Source organism: Camelina sativa, chromosome 5 (assembly GCF_030686135.1).
Source record: "Camelina sativa cultivar CO46 ecotype springtype chromosome 5, ASM3068613v1".
Taxonomy (NCBI): Eukaryota; Viridiplantae; Streptophyta; class Magnoliopsida; order Brassicales; family Brassicaceae; genus Camelina; species Camelina sativa.
The window spans coordinates 21,621,299-21,639,128 of record NC_141884.1 but is presented as its reverse complement, the minus strand read 5'-3'; the positions used below and the strand labels follow the sequence as shown (position 1 = coordinate 21,639,128).

At 33.7% G+C, this 17,830-nt stretch overlaps 3 protein-coding genes and 2 pseudogenes across 4 annotated transcripts; 2 read left to right on the top strand and 3 right to left on the bottom strand.

Annotated features, from left to right (window-relative positions):
* The first annotated feature begins 15 nt into the window (after positions 1-15).
* LOC147944139 (uncharacterized) lies at positions 16-6,783 on the top strand. Of its 2 annotated transcripts, XM_087452756.1 has the most exons (7): positions 729-1,823; positions 1,917-2,542; positions 2,623-2,907; positions 2,989-3,094; positions 3,205-3,415; positions 6,199-6,403; positions 6,483-6,783. In XM_087452756.1, the coding sequence occupies exons 1-7, from the start codon at positions 744-746 to the stop codon at positions 6,781-6,783; spliced, it is 2,814 nt and encodes a 937-aa protein (XP_087308882.1). In that variant the 5' UTR covers positions 729-743. The 2 variants fall into 2 exon arrangements, with proteins under 2 accessions (XP_087308883.1, XP_087308882.1); XM_087452757.1 differs by lacking the exons at positions 2,989-3,094; positions 3,205-3,415; positions 6,199-6,403; positions 6,483-6,783 and adding an exon at positions 16-72 and having other exon boundaries at positions 164-1,823; positions 2,623-2,911.
* Positions 4,277-5,642, top strand: LOC147944140 (uncharacterized; annotated as a pseudogene).
* Positions 6,784-8,511: 1,728 nt separating the features above from the next.
* On the bottom strand, positions 8,512-9,111 carry LOC147944138 (uncharacterized). The gene has a single exon (XM_087512475.1). It carries the CDS (start codon positions 9,109-9,111, stop codon positions 8,512-8,514), a length of 600 nt encoding a protein of 199 aa, XP_087368601.1.
* Positions 9,112-11,531: 2,420 nt separating this feature from the next.
* LOC147944137 (uncharacterized) lies at positions 11,532-12,153 on the bottom strand (annotated as a pseudogene).
* Positions 12,154-17,115: 4,962 nt separating this feature from the next.
* On the bottom strand, positions 17,116-17,760 carry LOC147944136 (putative F-box/kelch-repeat protein At1g12870). The gene has a single exon (XM_087450548.1). It carries the CDS (start codon positions 17,692-17,694, stop codon positions 17,116-17,118), a length of 579 nt encoding a protein of 192 aa, XP_087306674.1. The 5' UTR covers positions 17,695-17,760.
* Between the last annotated feature and the right edge of the window lie 70 nt (positions 17,761-17,830).

Sequence of the window (17,830 nt, the reverse complement as noted above, 5' to 3'; positions counted from 1 at the left end):
AATCGTATATGTTGTTTATGTAGTAAGGTTAGATCATATAATGGTGGACAAGGATTGGGTGCATCTTTGCAGGTATATCATTGCATAAATTATTCAGGTTAGGCTAGCTTAAGTAGGGGTTTAGAGAGTTTACCTTTTTTTTCTCTTCAATTATGCAATGAAGAGCTGATCCAGCTTACGAGAGAGGGGCTTCAAATTTTGTACGAGTTGTGGCTGCTGCTTTTGGAGATGGTGATATGATTATATGTCCTTGCATTGACTGTCGTAACATTGATCGTCACTCAGCCAGTGTTGTAGTTGACCATCTTGTTACAAGGGGTATGGATGAGGCTTATAAGTGGCGGTCAGATTGGTATCATCATGGAGAGTTAAAGTCTGGGGTTGAAGGTGACAATAATGCCAGTCAGTTTAATGATGAGATATATGGGTTATATCAAGCTGTTGATTTCATGGATGATGACTTTGTTAGAAATGCTGAACTCGGTGAGATTGCAGACTGTGAGGACAAGAAAGAAGATGAGTTTCTTGCAAAGCTTGCAGATGCTGTAACACCCTTATATCCAAGTTGTGTTAATCACAGTAAACTCTCGGCAATTGTGTTCCTATTCAGACTTAAGACACAGAATGGTTGGTCTGACAAGAGTTTCAATGATCTTCTGGAGACATTGCCGGAAATGTTACCAGAGGACAATGTGCTACACACATCACTATATGAGGTGAAGAAATTTCTTAAGTCATTTGATATGGGCTACCAGAAGATTCATGCATGTGTTAATGATTGCTGCTTATTCAGAAAGAAGTACAAGAAGCTCGATAATTGTCCTAAATGCAAGGCTTCTAGATGGAAGACGAACATGGTTACTGGTGAAGTAAAGAAAGGTGTTCCACAGAAAGTGTTACGCTACTTTCCCATAATCCCACGGCTGAAGAGAATGTTTAGGTCCGAAGAGATGGCTAAGGACTTAAGGTGGCATCAGACTAACAAGAGCAACGATGGTAAACTCCGCCACCCTATGGATTCAGTAACATGGGATCAGATGAATGCCAAATATCCTTCCTTTGCAGCTGAAGAAAGGAATGTGCGGCTTGGTCTTTCCACATATGGATTTAATCCATGCAATATGAAGAACAACAACTACAGTTGCTGGCCTGTTTTGCTAGTAAACTACAATTTGCCACCTAACCTATGCATGAAGAAGGAGAATATCATGCTTGCATTGTTGATACCTGAACCACAACAGCCTGGTAATAGCATTGATGTATACTTAGAGCCGCTCATAGAGGATCTTAACCATCTCTGGAACAATGGAGAGACAACATATGATGCATTCAGTAAATCAACTTTTAATCTGAAGGCAATGCTGCTTTGGACGATTAGTGACTTTTCGGCTTATGGGAATCTTGCAGGCTGCAAAGTAAAGGGTCAGATGGCCTGTCCATTATGTGGAAAAAATACAGACAGTTTGTGGTTGAAGTTCAGCCGAAAACATGTCGATATGTGCCATCGAAAGAGACTGCAACTAAAGCATAGTTTCAGATTAAAGAAGTCGTGGTTTGATGGAAAAACTGAACATGGGAGAAAAGGAAGGATATTGTCTGGTCAAGAAATTTCTCAAAACCTGAAAAATTTCAAAAATGACTTTGGAAATTGGAAACGATCTGCGCGCAAGAGGAAAAAGATTGAGTGTACTAGTATGGAGTCTGATAAAGAGGAGTTATCTAGTGAGTCAGAAGAGGATAAAGAAAATGATGTAAATGTAGATGAGGGAGAGTTATCAAGATGGAAGAAAAGGTCTATATTTTTCAAGTTACCGTATTGGGAGGTATAATTTTATTTTCATATTTTATAGTTATTTTCATTTACACTTTGTGTAAACTTATAGTTATTTATTGTATTTGTTCTGTTTATTTCTTAGGATCTTCCTGTGAGGCATAACTTAGATGTTATGCATGTAGAAAGGAATGTGGCTGCAAGTATTCTCTCTACTTTGTTACATTGTGGGAAATCAAAGGATGGTCTAAATGCCCATAAATATTTGGAGAATCTTGGTATTAGGAAGGATTTGCACCCTAGGATTCAAGGGAAAAGAACATATCTACCTGCAGCTCCTTGGTCTTTATCAAAGAAAGAGAAAAAAATATTATGTAGTCGTCTTGTTGATTTCAAAGGACCAGATGGCTACTGTTCAAACATAGCGAGAGGCGTATCTTTAGACGACTGCAAAGTAACAGGTCTGAAATCACATGACTATCACGTGTTAATGCAGCAACTCCTTCCGATTGCACTTAAAGGTTTGTTGCCAAAAGGTCCTAGGCTAGCGATTGTACGCTTATGTGCATTCTACAACCACTTGTGTCAGCGAGTAATTGATAGAGAGCAGATTTTGGTAATGGAAGCTGAGGTTGTTGAAACGATATGCATGTTTGAAAGATTTTTTCCGCCAAGTTTCTTCGATATCATGGTGCACTTGACGGTTCATCTAGGAAGGGAAGCTAGGCTAGGTGGACCAGTCCATTTTAGATGGATGTACCCTTTTGAGAGGTATAAATTGTCTCTTTTTTGTTACTGTTAATATGTTCATTTTGTTCATTTCTAACCTATAAGTCTTCAACATTTCACAGGTACATGAAAGTTCTAAAAGACTTTGTGAGAAATCCTGCGAGACCAGAGGGGTGTATTGCTGAGTGTTATCTAGCCAAAGAATGCATTCAGTTTTGTAGTGAATTCTTAAAGAAGTCTACAAACGTACAGGAAAAGTTAGATAGAAACACTGACTATGATAATAGTTCTATTCTAGAGGGTCGTCCTATATCCGCTGGAACTTCCATAACTCTTTCAGAAATGGATAACAAAATAGCTCATCTTGCTGTCATCCAAAATATGGCTGTGGTTGAACCTTATATCGAGTAAGCATATTTTTTTCGCTTATCATTTACAATTACATTTGCAGTCTCTCATGAAACTTATTATTATTAATTTTATACAAGTGAGCATCTTCAGTATCTACAAGACACAAATGAAAGATGTCGACGTGATGCATCAGTTTTATGGGCTACGCACACTGAGAATTTTGCATCTTGGTTAAAACTACAGGCAAGTTTCATCAATTCTACTATTTTCGGTTATTATTTAATGTTTATGTTTGATACCACTTGATTAAGTTTCATCAAGTCTGACTTTTTATTTTGTTTCATTTGTTGTAGATACCACTTGATTCAGACTGCCATGGAGAAGTTCTAAAATGGTTGGCTTATGGTCCACGTAGCACTGCACGGTCATATACGGGTTACATAGTGAATGATCAACGGTTTCATACAAGATCAGTTGATAGGAAAAATCAAAATAGTGGGGTTTATTATGAGGCGACGTCAGTCTGTAGGGCTAGTGCGAAAGACACTTCACAAGTGGTTGATTTGGTATCCTACTACGGCAGAGTGATAGACATCATACTGTTAGATTATAATGTTTTTTATGTTCCTCTTTTCCGGTGTCAATGGGCAGTGTTGGGTAATGGAGTTAAGGTAGAAGATGGTTTCACATTAGTTAATTTGAATCATAGTCAAGTCTCCTTTTTAAGAGATCCATATATATTAGCCTCGCAAGCAAAGCAGGTGTTTTACTTACGGGAAGATGCAGAATCAAGTTGGCATGTTGTTATGCGAGGTCCTTCAAGAAGATATAAGAAATATTTGGATGATGGGATTGGAGACATTGGACCATTACCGTCTGAAAATGCCCGAAATGATTGTGAAGGCATATATGTCTGAAATGGAGTTTGTTAGTCATTTACATTCTTCTAATTGTTTATTTGTTATGTCTGATGAGTGCTTCATAATTGTTTGATTTGTAGTTGTGTTTGTTTGTTATGTCTGATGACTGCTTGGTAATTGTTTGCTATGTCTCATGACTGGTTATTAATTAATGACATGGTAATTGTTTATTTTCAGGTGAATTGACATGGGACGACCGAAGAAGAATGTAGGGAACAGAAAAAAGAAAAAGAACTCTGATGAGCCAGAATTCGTGTGTACATTGCCTCCACAAACTGAGCAGCCTACAGGAGAGCAGCCTTTAGGAGAGCAGCCTTTAGGACAGCAAGCTGAAGAAGAGCAGACTGAAGAAGAGCAGGCTGAAGAAGAGCAACCTGTACAAGAACCGCCTTTAGAAGAGCAGCCTTTAGGAGAGCAGGCTACACTTAAGAGAAAGCGAGGACCAACAAGGATGAAAGACATCGCCAAGGATCCAAATAGCAGAGTACATGTAGACTTCACTTTCATGGGAGAACATTACGGTCCTGGGTCTGTTAAATTTTCATCGTATCTGGGTCCATTGGTAAGAGAACACGTTCCTGTGACAGTTGAAAAATGGTCAAAAATTACTGAGGATGTCAAGACAGTGCTTTGGAAATCTGTCCAGGTAAACTTTTCTGTACTTTGACATCTACTTACTTAATAGCTGGTTTAAATATTTATTCTTCAAATGTGATTGATTACAGGTAAGGTTTGAATTAGATGAAGATTACCAAAAGACTGCCGTGCTTAAACAGATGGGAGGTTTGTGGAGGTCATCAAAGTCACGTCTGGTTAAGAAAATTAGGGAGGCTCACACTAACCAACAACGGATGAATATGCGACCCAAGAATGTTAATAACTTGTTGGCGTAAATTTGTGAAAAACAAAACTAGCAATGAGTTTAAGGTATTATTTTTTAATTAAGTTAGTTAATTTTATGTTTGTTTTGGATCTAATATGATATATCTACAATCATGTGTTAGGTCATAAGCGATAGCTATAAGGAAAGGAGACGCAAACAGATACCACAAACTTGTAGTCGCAAAGGAATGGTTAGACTAGCTGAAGAATTGGTAAGGTTAATGCAATTACGTTGTTAATTCTCAGCACTTAAAAAATATTTTGAATGATATATTGTTTATTTGTTTAGAAACAAGAAAGTTCAGATCATTCTGAAGTGTCAAGACTAAAGGTGTGGATGAAATCGCGTACTAGAAAGGATGGGACACCCGTGAATACAAATGCAGCTGAAAAAATTGTAAGTTATAATTTAGTATGCTCGTTAATTAGGTTTTTAGATTAACTCGTTAATTTATATTTAAATTATACTGTTTACACATGTAAATGACTACATTTGCAGGAAAAGGCAGCAGAACTTGTTAATGCTGATCATCCATCAGTTGCAACAAATGTAGGACAAGATACACTAACCCAACTGTTAGGACCAGATAATCCCGATCGATTGAGGGCAATGGGCAGAAATATGAGTAAGACCAAATTAGCTTGTTTCCAAGTTAAGCACAAGTCTATCGTTGAAATGGAAGAGAATCAAATTAAGCTCAAGCACAAGGTTACTGAACTACAAAATGAAATTTTCAATCTGAAGAACCAGGTAATGCACTATTCTATTTGTACAATAAGCTGATTGATAATGATGTAAACTTTGTTTCATATTTTTCTTGCATTTTACAGAGACAAGAAGCTGAAGTTGGTGAAAACTCAGCTGCAAGGGTAAGTGATTAATAATCCACTATATTGATTTCTTTATAACTATACACTCTATTTTTGTTTTTAATAATCTAAATTTGCGTAGAGTGTGAACAAGAAAACACAACCAAGGTGTGTTTTGATTGACTGGGCTGGTGATGCTGCGAATGTTGCTGAGGGATGTATTATATCGATGGATCCAGATGATGTTGTGAATGGGATTCGTTTAGGTCCTTTAGATTATAAAGTATTGGTTGACACTGCCACTGTACCCGAAGCATTCCTTTGGAGACCTGCTACTGAAATGTTCACGATTGAAGAATCTGTTGGGCACATGATTGCATGGCCTGCCACGAAGTGTGTTAGTCTAGAACAGGGGGACCACGAAGAAGATATGACACCACTTGTAAAGTTTCTATCTTGTTTAAGTATTAAACAGTTTGTACATATCATAGATCATCTAGAATACTGAAGTGATTTATTAATGTTTTTTACAGGGCACAAGAACCAATTCTTCGAACAAATGCAAACTACTTGATCTGTCTGACGATGATATAGTTGTTGCTGAAGGCCGTTGAAACACACAAGATCAGAAAGCTTTAGTGAATGGACTTCGACTCGGACCAAAGGGTGTCAAAGTTTTTGTTGATGTGGTACACGAACCCAACACATTTATTTGGAGGCCTACTGTAGATGTGACATACATAGAGGACTGTTTACTGTCTTTTGTAGCATGGCCTGTCACCAAAGTTGTCTTTGAAAACAACCTAGATGAAACAGGTCAGTTATCTCCTACTCAAAAGTCTGCATCTAAATCGCATAAGACACAAACCTCAGCATCATGCGAGAAGTCTCCAAGAACAGTTCAAAAATCTAATGCAATGGAAACTCAAGTAGCTGCACAGTCACCTCTTCGAAGATCTCCGGTAACTTATATTTATATGTTCTGAGAAGTTGATTATGGTTATGTCTCCTTCCTGTAGTAATTGGTTGATATTGTCAAATTGTCAGCGAAAAAATGGAGCTATCAAGGAAAATCAGAAGTGTAAGTTAATGGATATTAGCGGAAGGAAGCGGGTTGTTGCTGAAGGTCGGGTGCATTCAACTGATCCAGAGCAAAAGGTACACTGTGTTCGGTTGGGTCCTAACGCTGTGCGAGTTTGGATAGATATAATCAAGGTAGATGACGCAGCGGTTTGGAGGCCATCAGATGAGATTGAGTATATGAGAGATGCACTTGGTTCATCTATCGCATGGCCAATTGATCAGTTGGTCATCTATTGACTGTTGTAAACTGATGCTCTTGCTTTTGGTAAGTATTATTTACTGTGATCCTTGTGCTTTTAGTATTTCATGTGCAACACTGATATAAGACAATGTCCATTATTGCAGGGATGAAGCAACTTTGGTCCAGCTAGTTTAAGACTAGTCTTATGTATTTCGAATTTGGAATGTTTTATGTTGTGCATTTTGGATTTGGAATTGTGTTTGGTATTGTGATTTAGAATGTTTTGGAATTGTGTTTGGGATGTTATTCACAATGCTTTTGAGATGTTATATAAATGGTATATTTTTCGGGAAATTTCAGATTATATATATTACATATGATAGCATGTTCTGTTTCAAATAATAGCACTAAGTCATCTATATAATAGCAGGAGAAAAATGTTATATGCAACTATAATAGCAAAAAAAAAAGACGTTATAATATACATCATAGCGAATAAACTTAGTTATGTAATAAGGTAATATAACACGAAAAAGAGTTATGAAAACATAAATTACGGCAAAAAATATTTGCTATTGTACAATGATATATCATAGCACCCAATTTGAGTTGTTAGAAAAAATTGAAATTTTTTTATAAATTGTTATGAAAAAATAAATTACGGCATCCAGATATTGCTACGAAAACACTAAATTAAAACATTTAACTAACGCTATTGTATAGGAACTTATTATAGCTCAGAAAAATAACGCTATCGTAGATGGGGTATCTACCATAGCTGCCGATATCATATCATTTATGAAATCGCTATGTATTACATATGATAGCATATTTTCCGAGCTAACAATGTATGTTTTTCTTGTAGTGATGATAATATTTGGGAGCAACAAGCGAGTCTGAGTTCTATTGATACATGCAATGTTATGCCTAAGCCTGCTACTCAAGAGTCAGTTGATTATTTACGGAGAGTAAACATAGCAGAACAAACCAATGTGGAAAAAGACCGTATGATGTGCGCCATTTGTTTATAAACAAATCTTTTAGAACTGCCTTGTGGTCATGTATTTCATGCTGAATGTATTGTTAGGTGGTTAGAAGAAACAATTAACAATTGTCCGTGTTGTCGTTTTGAGTTATCTTTGTAAATCACATTTGAAACGTATATTATGTGGTGTTTGCTTTATATTATATAGATCGATATTGTTATATAGAGTCTGGTAACAATATAACTATCAAAAAATAATATAATAATTATTTATAACATCAAAGAATTTTTTTTAAAAAGAATTTAATGTTTTATGTTTGTTTGCAGAAGAAATTTAAAATGAGAAGAGGTAGAGTTATAGCTATAAAAATATGAAGATTAATCTTACAAAACGAAGTAATCATTTTTTTGTTTGAACAAATGAAAATTTATTTTAAACTATCAAAAATACTCTTCATTGTAATTGTGAAGTGTGAGCAGGTGTTACGAATAGTTACACCGTTTAGTATAGTAGATCATAACATATACTATCATAATTAATGTTAAAATGTAGTTTATAATCATAGTGTGCATGTTCTTATGAATTAATTATAGCATACATATATATATTTTTAATTTGCTAATACCAGCGTACATAGTTTTTTTATTAAAACTATATGGTTTATGATAAATGTTCGATTTTCGGTCAGTGCATTAATTTAACTGACATTAAATAGTCATGTTGGTTAAATACAACTGTATATATTGATGACTGTTCATTACTAGTATTTTTTTTTTTTCAACCAAACATTTAAATAAATTAAAAGGTGACTTCTAAGTTGGTTGCCCAAATTGGAGGAGAAGAGTTTACAGAAGTAATTTCAGAAACTAAAGATCTAGAAGAGCGGACCAGGCAGTCTGCTTGCGTGTTTGACGTCCTCAGAATCTGGGACAGGGTAAAGGATGAGAATGATGCTCTTAGAGAATGGAAATCTTCTAGCAAGGAGGAGAAGGCTGGCCAATCGTCGGGTGCTTGTACCATCGCCACCAATTCGGAGCTATCAGGCTCAAAATTGAGACAATCTATCCCCAGCGCCCTAAGAGACTCCATAGCCCATAACAAAGCTTGTAACTCCGAGTGAAGAGGAGAGGGGCTACGTCGCAAACTGCGAGCCCCCATAAGTAGCGTCCTATCATCATTGTTACCATACCACCAACCCAAACCTTCCAGCGGATCCGAACCTTTCCAGGAACCATCGACCTGGCAGCGAGACAAAGAACTTCTTTCCTCCATAACCTTGGGAACCAAGTAATTTTCAGAAACAGATTTGGCCTCCTCCCAAAGAAGTTTATCGTTTGTCGTCTGATTCATAATATCATTTGGCTCTGCCTCAATCCCCTGAAAGACCTTCTTATTCATATCTTTCCAAATTGTCCACAAAATCCAAGGCAATATATAACCAATACCCGGTCCCCCCGGATGTGTAAAAGTATTGGAATAAAGAAAAGCTAAGTTTGAATACACGGATCCAAAAGGGAAACCAGTCAAAGACACCTGGACCGGAGCTAACTCTCATACCATACGCGAACGTGCACACTCAAAAAGAGCATGATTAATACTAGTATTTTTTTATTAACTGTAAATAGGTTAGCGATTTAAAACTGTCAATTTATAAAAAGTTTAAAAAATAACTAAACGTTCTATTACTGAAGCATACAATTCTCCTGATAAATGTATTAGAGAGGACTCTTCCAACACAGTTTCAAATGATTTAACATCAGCTGTTAATAGCATCGAACCTTTAGAATCAATAGTTTGTGATCAAAAAGGTAAATTTAACTAAAATTATTTTTGCATTATTAGTAGAATACTATTTTTTAAAATTACTTTTAAGTAATTCAAGGGAATTGATTAACAATTAATTATTGGGTATACTTAAATTTGTAACCATTAATTTAGTTGTTCAAGACATTTACATATTTAGCCGGCTGATCGAAACTTGTTATATTTCAGTCATTACGTTAGCAAGAACTTATTTTTTACAATGTGTTATGTTATTTTCTTTGATAAGCTTTCGGCTGACAACATGATAAATTATTGTTTGCAACAGATAAAAATAAAAATAAAAAATTAATATTATAAAATGGAAGTGGGGAGTAGTTCTAAACAATCAGCGATCAATGGTTAGTAGTTATTGTTTTTCATATACTATTTTAAAAAAATTAAAAAATTCTGTAACAAAATCAATTACTTTTAACAATTTTCAGATTGTCAAGTTTATACAATATCAAATGTAAACATTCCAACGAGTAAAAAACATATGTAAGAATATAAATATAATTTATCGTTATACTATTGAATTCCACGATATAATAAATAATTAGTTTATACTTTTTTATTAGGAAAAAAGGTCGACTATCTAAAAAAGTTCCAGAAAATATTTTAATGCAATGTGGAGACTGTAATGCTTGGGTTTGGTTATACGAAAGTTCCGAACAAGATCAAGTTACTAAACGTCCAATATTTTCAATTTGTTGCAAAAAAATGTCTTCTATCACTATCAAAATTGCCCATGAGCCTCCATCCGTATACAATAAACTTCTCAGTGATCCATTATTTCTTAGAAATATACGAGCTTATAACTTTATTTTGCTTTCACTTCTATGGGTGCAAAATTTGATTATTCGGTGCAAAATACATATGGGTTGTATTGTTTTAAGATACATGGAGAAAATTATGATAGAATGAGATTCTTATTGCCAGGTGAAGAGGAGGAGCCTAAATTCTCTCAAATGTATATATTTGATACAGCAAATGAGTTAAAAAAATCGACTTGCAATCATGAATCAAGATGGAACTGATGAGCTTGATGAATAAACAGTATTATAATTAAGATGGTTGATGAATTTGATGTTCAAGCAAAAGTATTTAGAAAAGCAAGGGATAGGTACGAGAGTACTGGTGAAGAAAATTTTCAAATTCATCTCATTGAATATGATAAAAATAAAACATTATGAGTTGCCTTCGACGAATGAAATAGCTGCTTTAGTTGCATTCCACAGTGGGAAAGATAGACATAATTTTACAACTGAAATCTGGAAGTTTAAAACGAATTTGGAGTACACATCCACTTTATATGAGTTTTCAATATCCATTATTATTATTATTATTTTTTTGTCAACCATTGGGCCACAACTGGCCGGCCTATTAGTCAAATTTCTACATTCGTAGGAACCGGGACTCGATCCCGGGTGTGATGGTGTCTTCTACAATTAGACTTACCTTCTGCCATTGCACTAAGGTCACTTCATATGGTAAAATTGGATTTTTTGGAGGCATACGATATAAAAGTACTTTAATTGGAAAAAGGATAAAGAGAATTTATATCAATGAGAGAATATTACATGTACCTTATACATTCACGTTGTGTGTATATTCGACCATAGATAGAAGTGGGAGAGTGTTTTATCAATTTATAGTAGATACTTTTTATTGGGCACACATTTCATTATAATTAAATTAAAGAGTCTCAACCTCTAACAAAGAGGAAGTACATCCAAAGCAAAGGAAAAGAAAGCAACAAATGCCAAAAACGCCATTAAAAGATAGTTAAACAAGGAATAGACACGATACAAATCATACGAAGAAAACATAAGAGACCAACAAACAAGTAAAACCTCAACAGTTTTTTGATAGATTGCATCCATAATATCCTGAAGAGTTAAAAACTCTACGACATAGGTAGAGGGGACCATCAGCTAGGAGGAGGAACCTTGCAATACCGACAAGTCATGAGCATCTAAACCACTCCAAACAAGAGGGAATTTTGGGAAGAGAAACTAAAGTTCAGCCAAAGAAGCATCAAACCAAGAGCATTCAATAAAGCAAGCCTTTTTAGCTTGGAAGTCCTTACTGAAACCACAAGGAGGGAACAAAGCATCCAATGTGACTAACGTTAAACAGTCAGTAAATGCTGAAAGAGAACAGTCTTGAAAAACAATCCCTGCTTCTAAGCAAAACGGTTAACACAATGCTCCCTGTAACACTACCAATAAACACTAGTGAAGTAAATGGGAGGATAAAAGGCTCCATAATGGAGAGATGAGAGCTACAAAAGCCACGATGAACCAGGTGAACTGGTCGGTTACCTAGACTCAAAGCACTTTGTCCAAGCTGATAGAAGACAAGTTTTAACAAAGCCAAGTTGAGATAGAATCCACATACTAAGGTAAATGATCGCATCAAAGCAATAAAGGTGCTGCAAAACGGTACTAAAGTAGATAAAAGAGTATATAATCCCATTAAAATCAAAGGAGCTACATTCGAATTCCACAAAACCAGAGCCACAAACCTTTCCATCTTAGAGGAGTTAGAGGAAGAGTGAGACCATACTTGGGGGAATATCATGGGAGGTAAGGTGAGGGAAACCCAGCTTGCAAAGGGAGACTCAATGGGAAGCATCAGTAGTTGGAAGGATGGATTCGCCGGCGACAGAAGCTAAGTATGGCGGAGGAGAGAAGGACGACGAGCGAGTCACACGCTCTGAAGGAAGAGAGACTCAGCAGCTGGGCAAGATATTCAACAAAGGAAAAATATATCTGAGGGTCCGGTGGATCCGGTGGTTCTGGTGGTTCTGGTGGAGTCGGAAAAGATGGAGGCTCCGACGGTGGTGTAAGAAGGGACCTCAGAACGAGGAAGGCGACCAAAGACATCAGTAAGTGACGAGAGTGGCTCTAAGTAGACAAGATCAAGGAAGTCATCTCCTGTGAAAAACCTCGCTGGAAAGCGGTAAAAGAGATCCACCAAAGAGAGATCACGCCTTAGCAAAAACGATTCAGGAGAGGAGATTACCAGAGAAGCATCGCTGGAAGAAGCAGCTCATTTCATTGAAGAAATGGCGCCTTGGGTTTCGTGCCTAAGAGAAAACTCTAGGGCATAGTAGTAGATGCTTATACAACAATAGAATCATATACCCTTTACAGTGTATAAGATTAAATCAAAAAACAATAAGAGCTGATGTATATGATAATGTTAGAGATGTTGTAACTAGAGGTGACAATGATCAACGACGTATTGGCAAGCGTATAGTGTTGCCATCTTCCCATACAGGTAGTCCAAGATACATGGCTGAAATATATCTAGATGCTATGGCTCTTTATCGCTGTTTTGGAAACTCAGATTTGTTTATTACAATGACTGCAAACCCAAAATGGGAAGAGATTATTGAGTTCTTATATTTGACTGGTGCTTCGTGAGGAAATACTAGACCTGATGTTGAATCACAGGTCTTTCATATGAAATTTAGAAAATAAATAATTTTACATTTCTTTCAAATTAACACTTTTTATGGAGATATCATATACCAACATATGAACATTTACAGATATAAACATATTTAACTATATAATTATGTGATAAGGATATACATATGTTCAAATGTATAATTGTAGCCAACTAATAATTATTTATATATATAATATTGAAACAAAAAACAGAACCAAATAAAATATTTGGATTTAAGTATATTGTATATTATAGAAAAAAATGCAACCACCTATCATATGTTTATAGCATTATTTATTATTTATTTATTCGTAAAGATTTGTATCCCTTATTTGAATATTTTAATTGTAATTTTTTTTTAAATAAATGAGTGAGATATGTGTAAGTTACACAAATGGCAAAATTTGTAAATATTCTTGTCAAGGGTAACCCACTAATGAAATGAATTTAAAAGTTCACTGAAAAAGACACGTCAACGTGAAATTTCTGTTAATCACATGTAAAAATAAAGTTGTTTTTTAAAAATATTTCTCAATAAACATATAAGAAATATTTTTAAAAATTGTATTTTTCGAATCTATTATTAAATAACTTAATAAATATATATATTAAAGAAATTCTGTTATGAATATTTTATTTAAATGAGTTCAGTACCTAGTTTAGATAATAATTTGGTAGTTTATTTTGAATGTCAAAAGCTAATAAATCTATATAATAATAGCAATCTGAATAAATGCGAAGAACAGTCGCATCTTTTCATCGTGACTTTTCATTAAAAAAATCCAGTTGCATCTTTTTATCGTGATTTTTCATTAAAAAAAAGTATTATTTAATTATTCTTTTGACAAAAAAATTATATGGTTGCGTCTCTTTAGAAAGTTGTATCTGTTGAGTATAGAGTTGTGTATCTCAAAAACAGTTGTGACTTTTGTATATAATATTAGCAATATGAATAAATGCGAAGACTTTTGTATATAATATTAGCAATATGAATAAATACTAAGACATTTGTATATAAGATTAGCAATATGAATAAATGGGAAGAAGAGTTGCGTCTTTTCATCTTGATCTTTTATTAAAAAAATCATGACTTTTCATTAAAAAAATTCAGTTGCATCTTTTCATCGTGACTTTTCATTCAAAAAAATTATTATTTAATTATTCTTTTGACAAAAAAATTATATGGTTGCGTCTCTTTAGAAAGTTGCATCTGTTGAAGGTTGTGACAACCCGTCCCACGGAACCCACTAGCACCCCGTTAGCTGCCGCAACAGACCGTCCGTAGACCCTGCTAGCCCCCCGCTAGCCGTCCCAACGGATTCCAAGCTGGCCCTGCAGGGCATCGATCCTAACCCATCACTGTGGACATCCAAATCCACCAGTAGGTTATTGGTGCGCCAGGCGTTCCTCGAACCCTGGTCCCCACCCTTTAACAACCTTCCCACATGACAAGCTGTCACTAATTGATCTGCAGAAATTTATACGGTTGCGTCTCTATAGAAAGTTGCATCGGTTGAATGTGAAGTTATGTATTTTACAAACAGTTGTGTTTTTTACGAACAATTGTATTTATTCAAATGTTCACTCTTTAGCAATCCTGTCTAATCAAATATTCATATCTTTAGTAATCTATATATGTTCTTCTTTTGTAACAATTTCAAACTTTCCTTTGAGTTCAAATGTACATGTCTTTAGGATTATATATATTTGTTCTTCTTTTGGGAAATTTTTAAACTTTCTTTTTAACATATGATGACAGCAAGCTGAATAAATGCGAAAAACAATTGCGTCTTTTCATTATGACTTTCATAAAAAAATTAATTTCTATTTTTTTGACAAAAAAATATATTGGTGCGTCTTTTTGAAAAATTATAAATGTATGTTGACTGTAAACTTGTGTCTCTTACGAACAGTTGTAACTTTTCCGAACAGTTGTATCTATTCAAATGTTCACATTTTTAACTAAGTATAATTCTTCATAAATTATCTATTTATTAAAACATATTAAAAGAAATTATCCTAACCGTTTAATTGAAGCATTGAAACATTTGGTAAATTTAATATTTAAGGTCACATCACTCGGATAAACTCTGCTTTCATTTACTAATCATGTAAGTGCAATCCTATTTATGTGTAAGTTACTTAGAAAACATTGTTTTCATTTATTTATATTAATATTTCAATTGTTCCAAATTTTTAATAATCAACCATTTGCAAGTATTTTTTAAAATGACTAAATAGATATTATTATAAGAATGAATTTTTTTGTAAGGATTATTGATTTAACTAAAAGTTTATAGATTTTTCTTAAAAATAAAGTTTAAATTTTTTTTTTTTTTGGCATCATTGAATCGACAAGGCCCGATTCATAGCCAAGCCCTACTACGCGGAGTAACGCGACTTAGTGGAGTCGAACTCCAGTAGGATCGGTCGCAGAGGTGGTGCTGTAACCACTTGACTAAAGACACTTCCCAAAGTTTTAATTTTTTAATGAAGTCATTTAGATTATAAATCTGTTTGTATTTTTTCACTCATAATTTTTTTTACCTTTACAAAAAAATAGATAAATAACCAACATCTTGTACGGAGAAAAATAAGTAGTAAGTACATTTAATATTGGATTAACTATCTATATAATCTATTAGAATTGTCAAAATATTTAGTGACTTTAGACTTTTGTATATATCATATGTTTTGTCTACAAAATGATAGTTGTTTGTATTATATATTCATCTACAATTCCACCTCTATGAATATAGATATATTCATTTTTATTAATGTATATTATAAGTGAGTTATAAGTGAAATGTGTGATAATTTTTGTTTACTTATATTTAAATTTGAGATTGATTGGTAATATTCTTATTCTTAACACTAATTCTTTAATAATTTTAAAAACCAGCGACTAAATATAGTCAGAGAGATGAAGAAAATCGACACTTGTATCGCTTAAATACATCGCCGAAAAAAACAGCGACAGAAACACGGTGCACTGATTCACAGAATATATTGATGGAAATGATTAAAAGAGAAAATTGCACTATAATTACAGTCGTTAGAAGGTGTCGCTGAGACTCACAAACGAACAAGGCTTATGTCTAAAAGAAATAAGGTTATTACTTTAATAAACTTTGATTTATTGATTTCGGAAATATAAATATGTAAACATATTCATTAATATAAATATGTAAACATATTCATTTATAAAAATATATTTGAGTTATATGAAACATTTTAAATAATTAATTTAATTGAATTCAAATATTTAATTTGAACGAATTAACATTATGTCATTTTATGAGTGGTCTCAATTAATTTTTAATATCCTTTCAACTTTTAATACGATTATTTTGGAAATTTATAGTGTTTTTATAAAATGTATTCATGTTTTTAACAATTAAAACAAAAAAAAGAAAGATATTTAAACTGATAAATCAAATAAACTATCAAAAAAAAATTAGAGTTCAAAACTACGAAATAAATAATTTTACATTTCTTTCAAATTAACACTCTATATGGTGATGTCATATGTAAACATATAAGCATTTATAGATATAAATATGTTTAACTATATAACTATGTGGGAATAAATATAAGAATCTACTTATCTTCAAATGTATAATTGTAGGCAACAAATAATTAATTAATTATATAATATTAAAATAGAAAACAGAATAAAATAAAATATGGGGATTTAATTACATTAAAAATTATTTTAAAAATACAACTACCTATCATATGTTTATAGCACTAATTTTTATTTATTTAATCGTAAAGATTTGTATCCCTCATTTGCATATTTTAATTGTAATTTTTCTTAGAATAATTGAGTGAAATATATGTAAATTACATCAATGACAAAATCTGTAAATATTCTAGTCAAAGGGTAACCCACTAATTAAATAGACTTAAACATTGAGAACGATACGTCAACATAAAATTTCCGTTAATCACATGTAAAAATAAATTTATTTTTAAGAATATTGCTCAAAATATTTTTAAGAGTTGTATTTTTGGAATTTATTTTATCATAATTTAATAAAAATATATTAAAGAAATTTTGTAATAAATATTTTATTAAAATGAATTTCTCCGTGATATCACGGGGCTCGATAGCTAATTTTATTAACGTCATAAGAATTATTGGTAGAGAGAGACTAGCGTCTCAAAAAAAGACATGAAATATCTACCAGAAGAATGGTTGCCATGAAAAATGTGGGTTTTGGAACCGTAGAAAACCCAGATGGTATGAGAAAGATTTGAAAGGATAAGATAATTGTTGATAGTTGCCACTGGAATCATTTTCATACGGTCGACTTCAGGCGGGAGGCAAGAATATTCAATGGAATACATGATCTCCAGTGATCCCTTTTTTATGTCTAGACCCCAAATTTTGAAGAAAAGGTCCTCCCTGTTTACATTAGGAGCACTCCCGAAGATGCATAGACGATGATTAAGAGCGCACATGCTTAATTCATGTAAGTATCTAGACCCGACATCTGGTGTAACCGGAAAGCTTTGAAACGTCTCTGTGTGAAGATCAAAAGCTAGTAGCTTCTTGTGACAGTACTGTCTATTGTCTTCCATAATGTCGTAGCGGAAGCAATAAAGCACTCCATCCAAGTGAATTATAGGGTGCTCATAGGAAACTTGACAGTTAGGCGGATCTACGTATCTCCAAGTATTAGAGTCGAGGGCAAAAACCTTGCACCTAGTCATTATACAAACTTGCTCTCAAAAACACTAAGAATCTTGATATTTTTGGTTAATTGCGTCTGGTTTGAGCATTTGTATAAAATCCAATTATGTTATGCATATTTCGGTTCAGTTTTCAATTCGTTTGAAATGGAAAAAG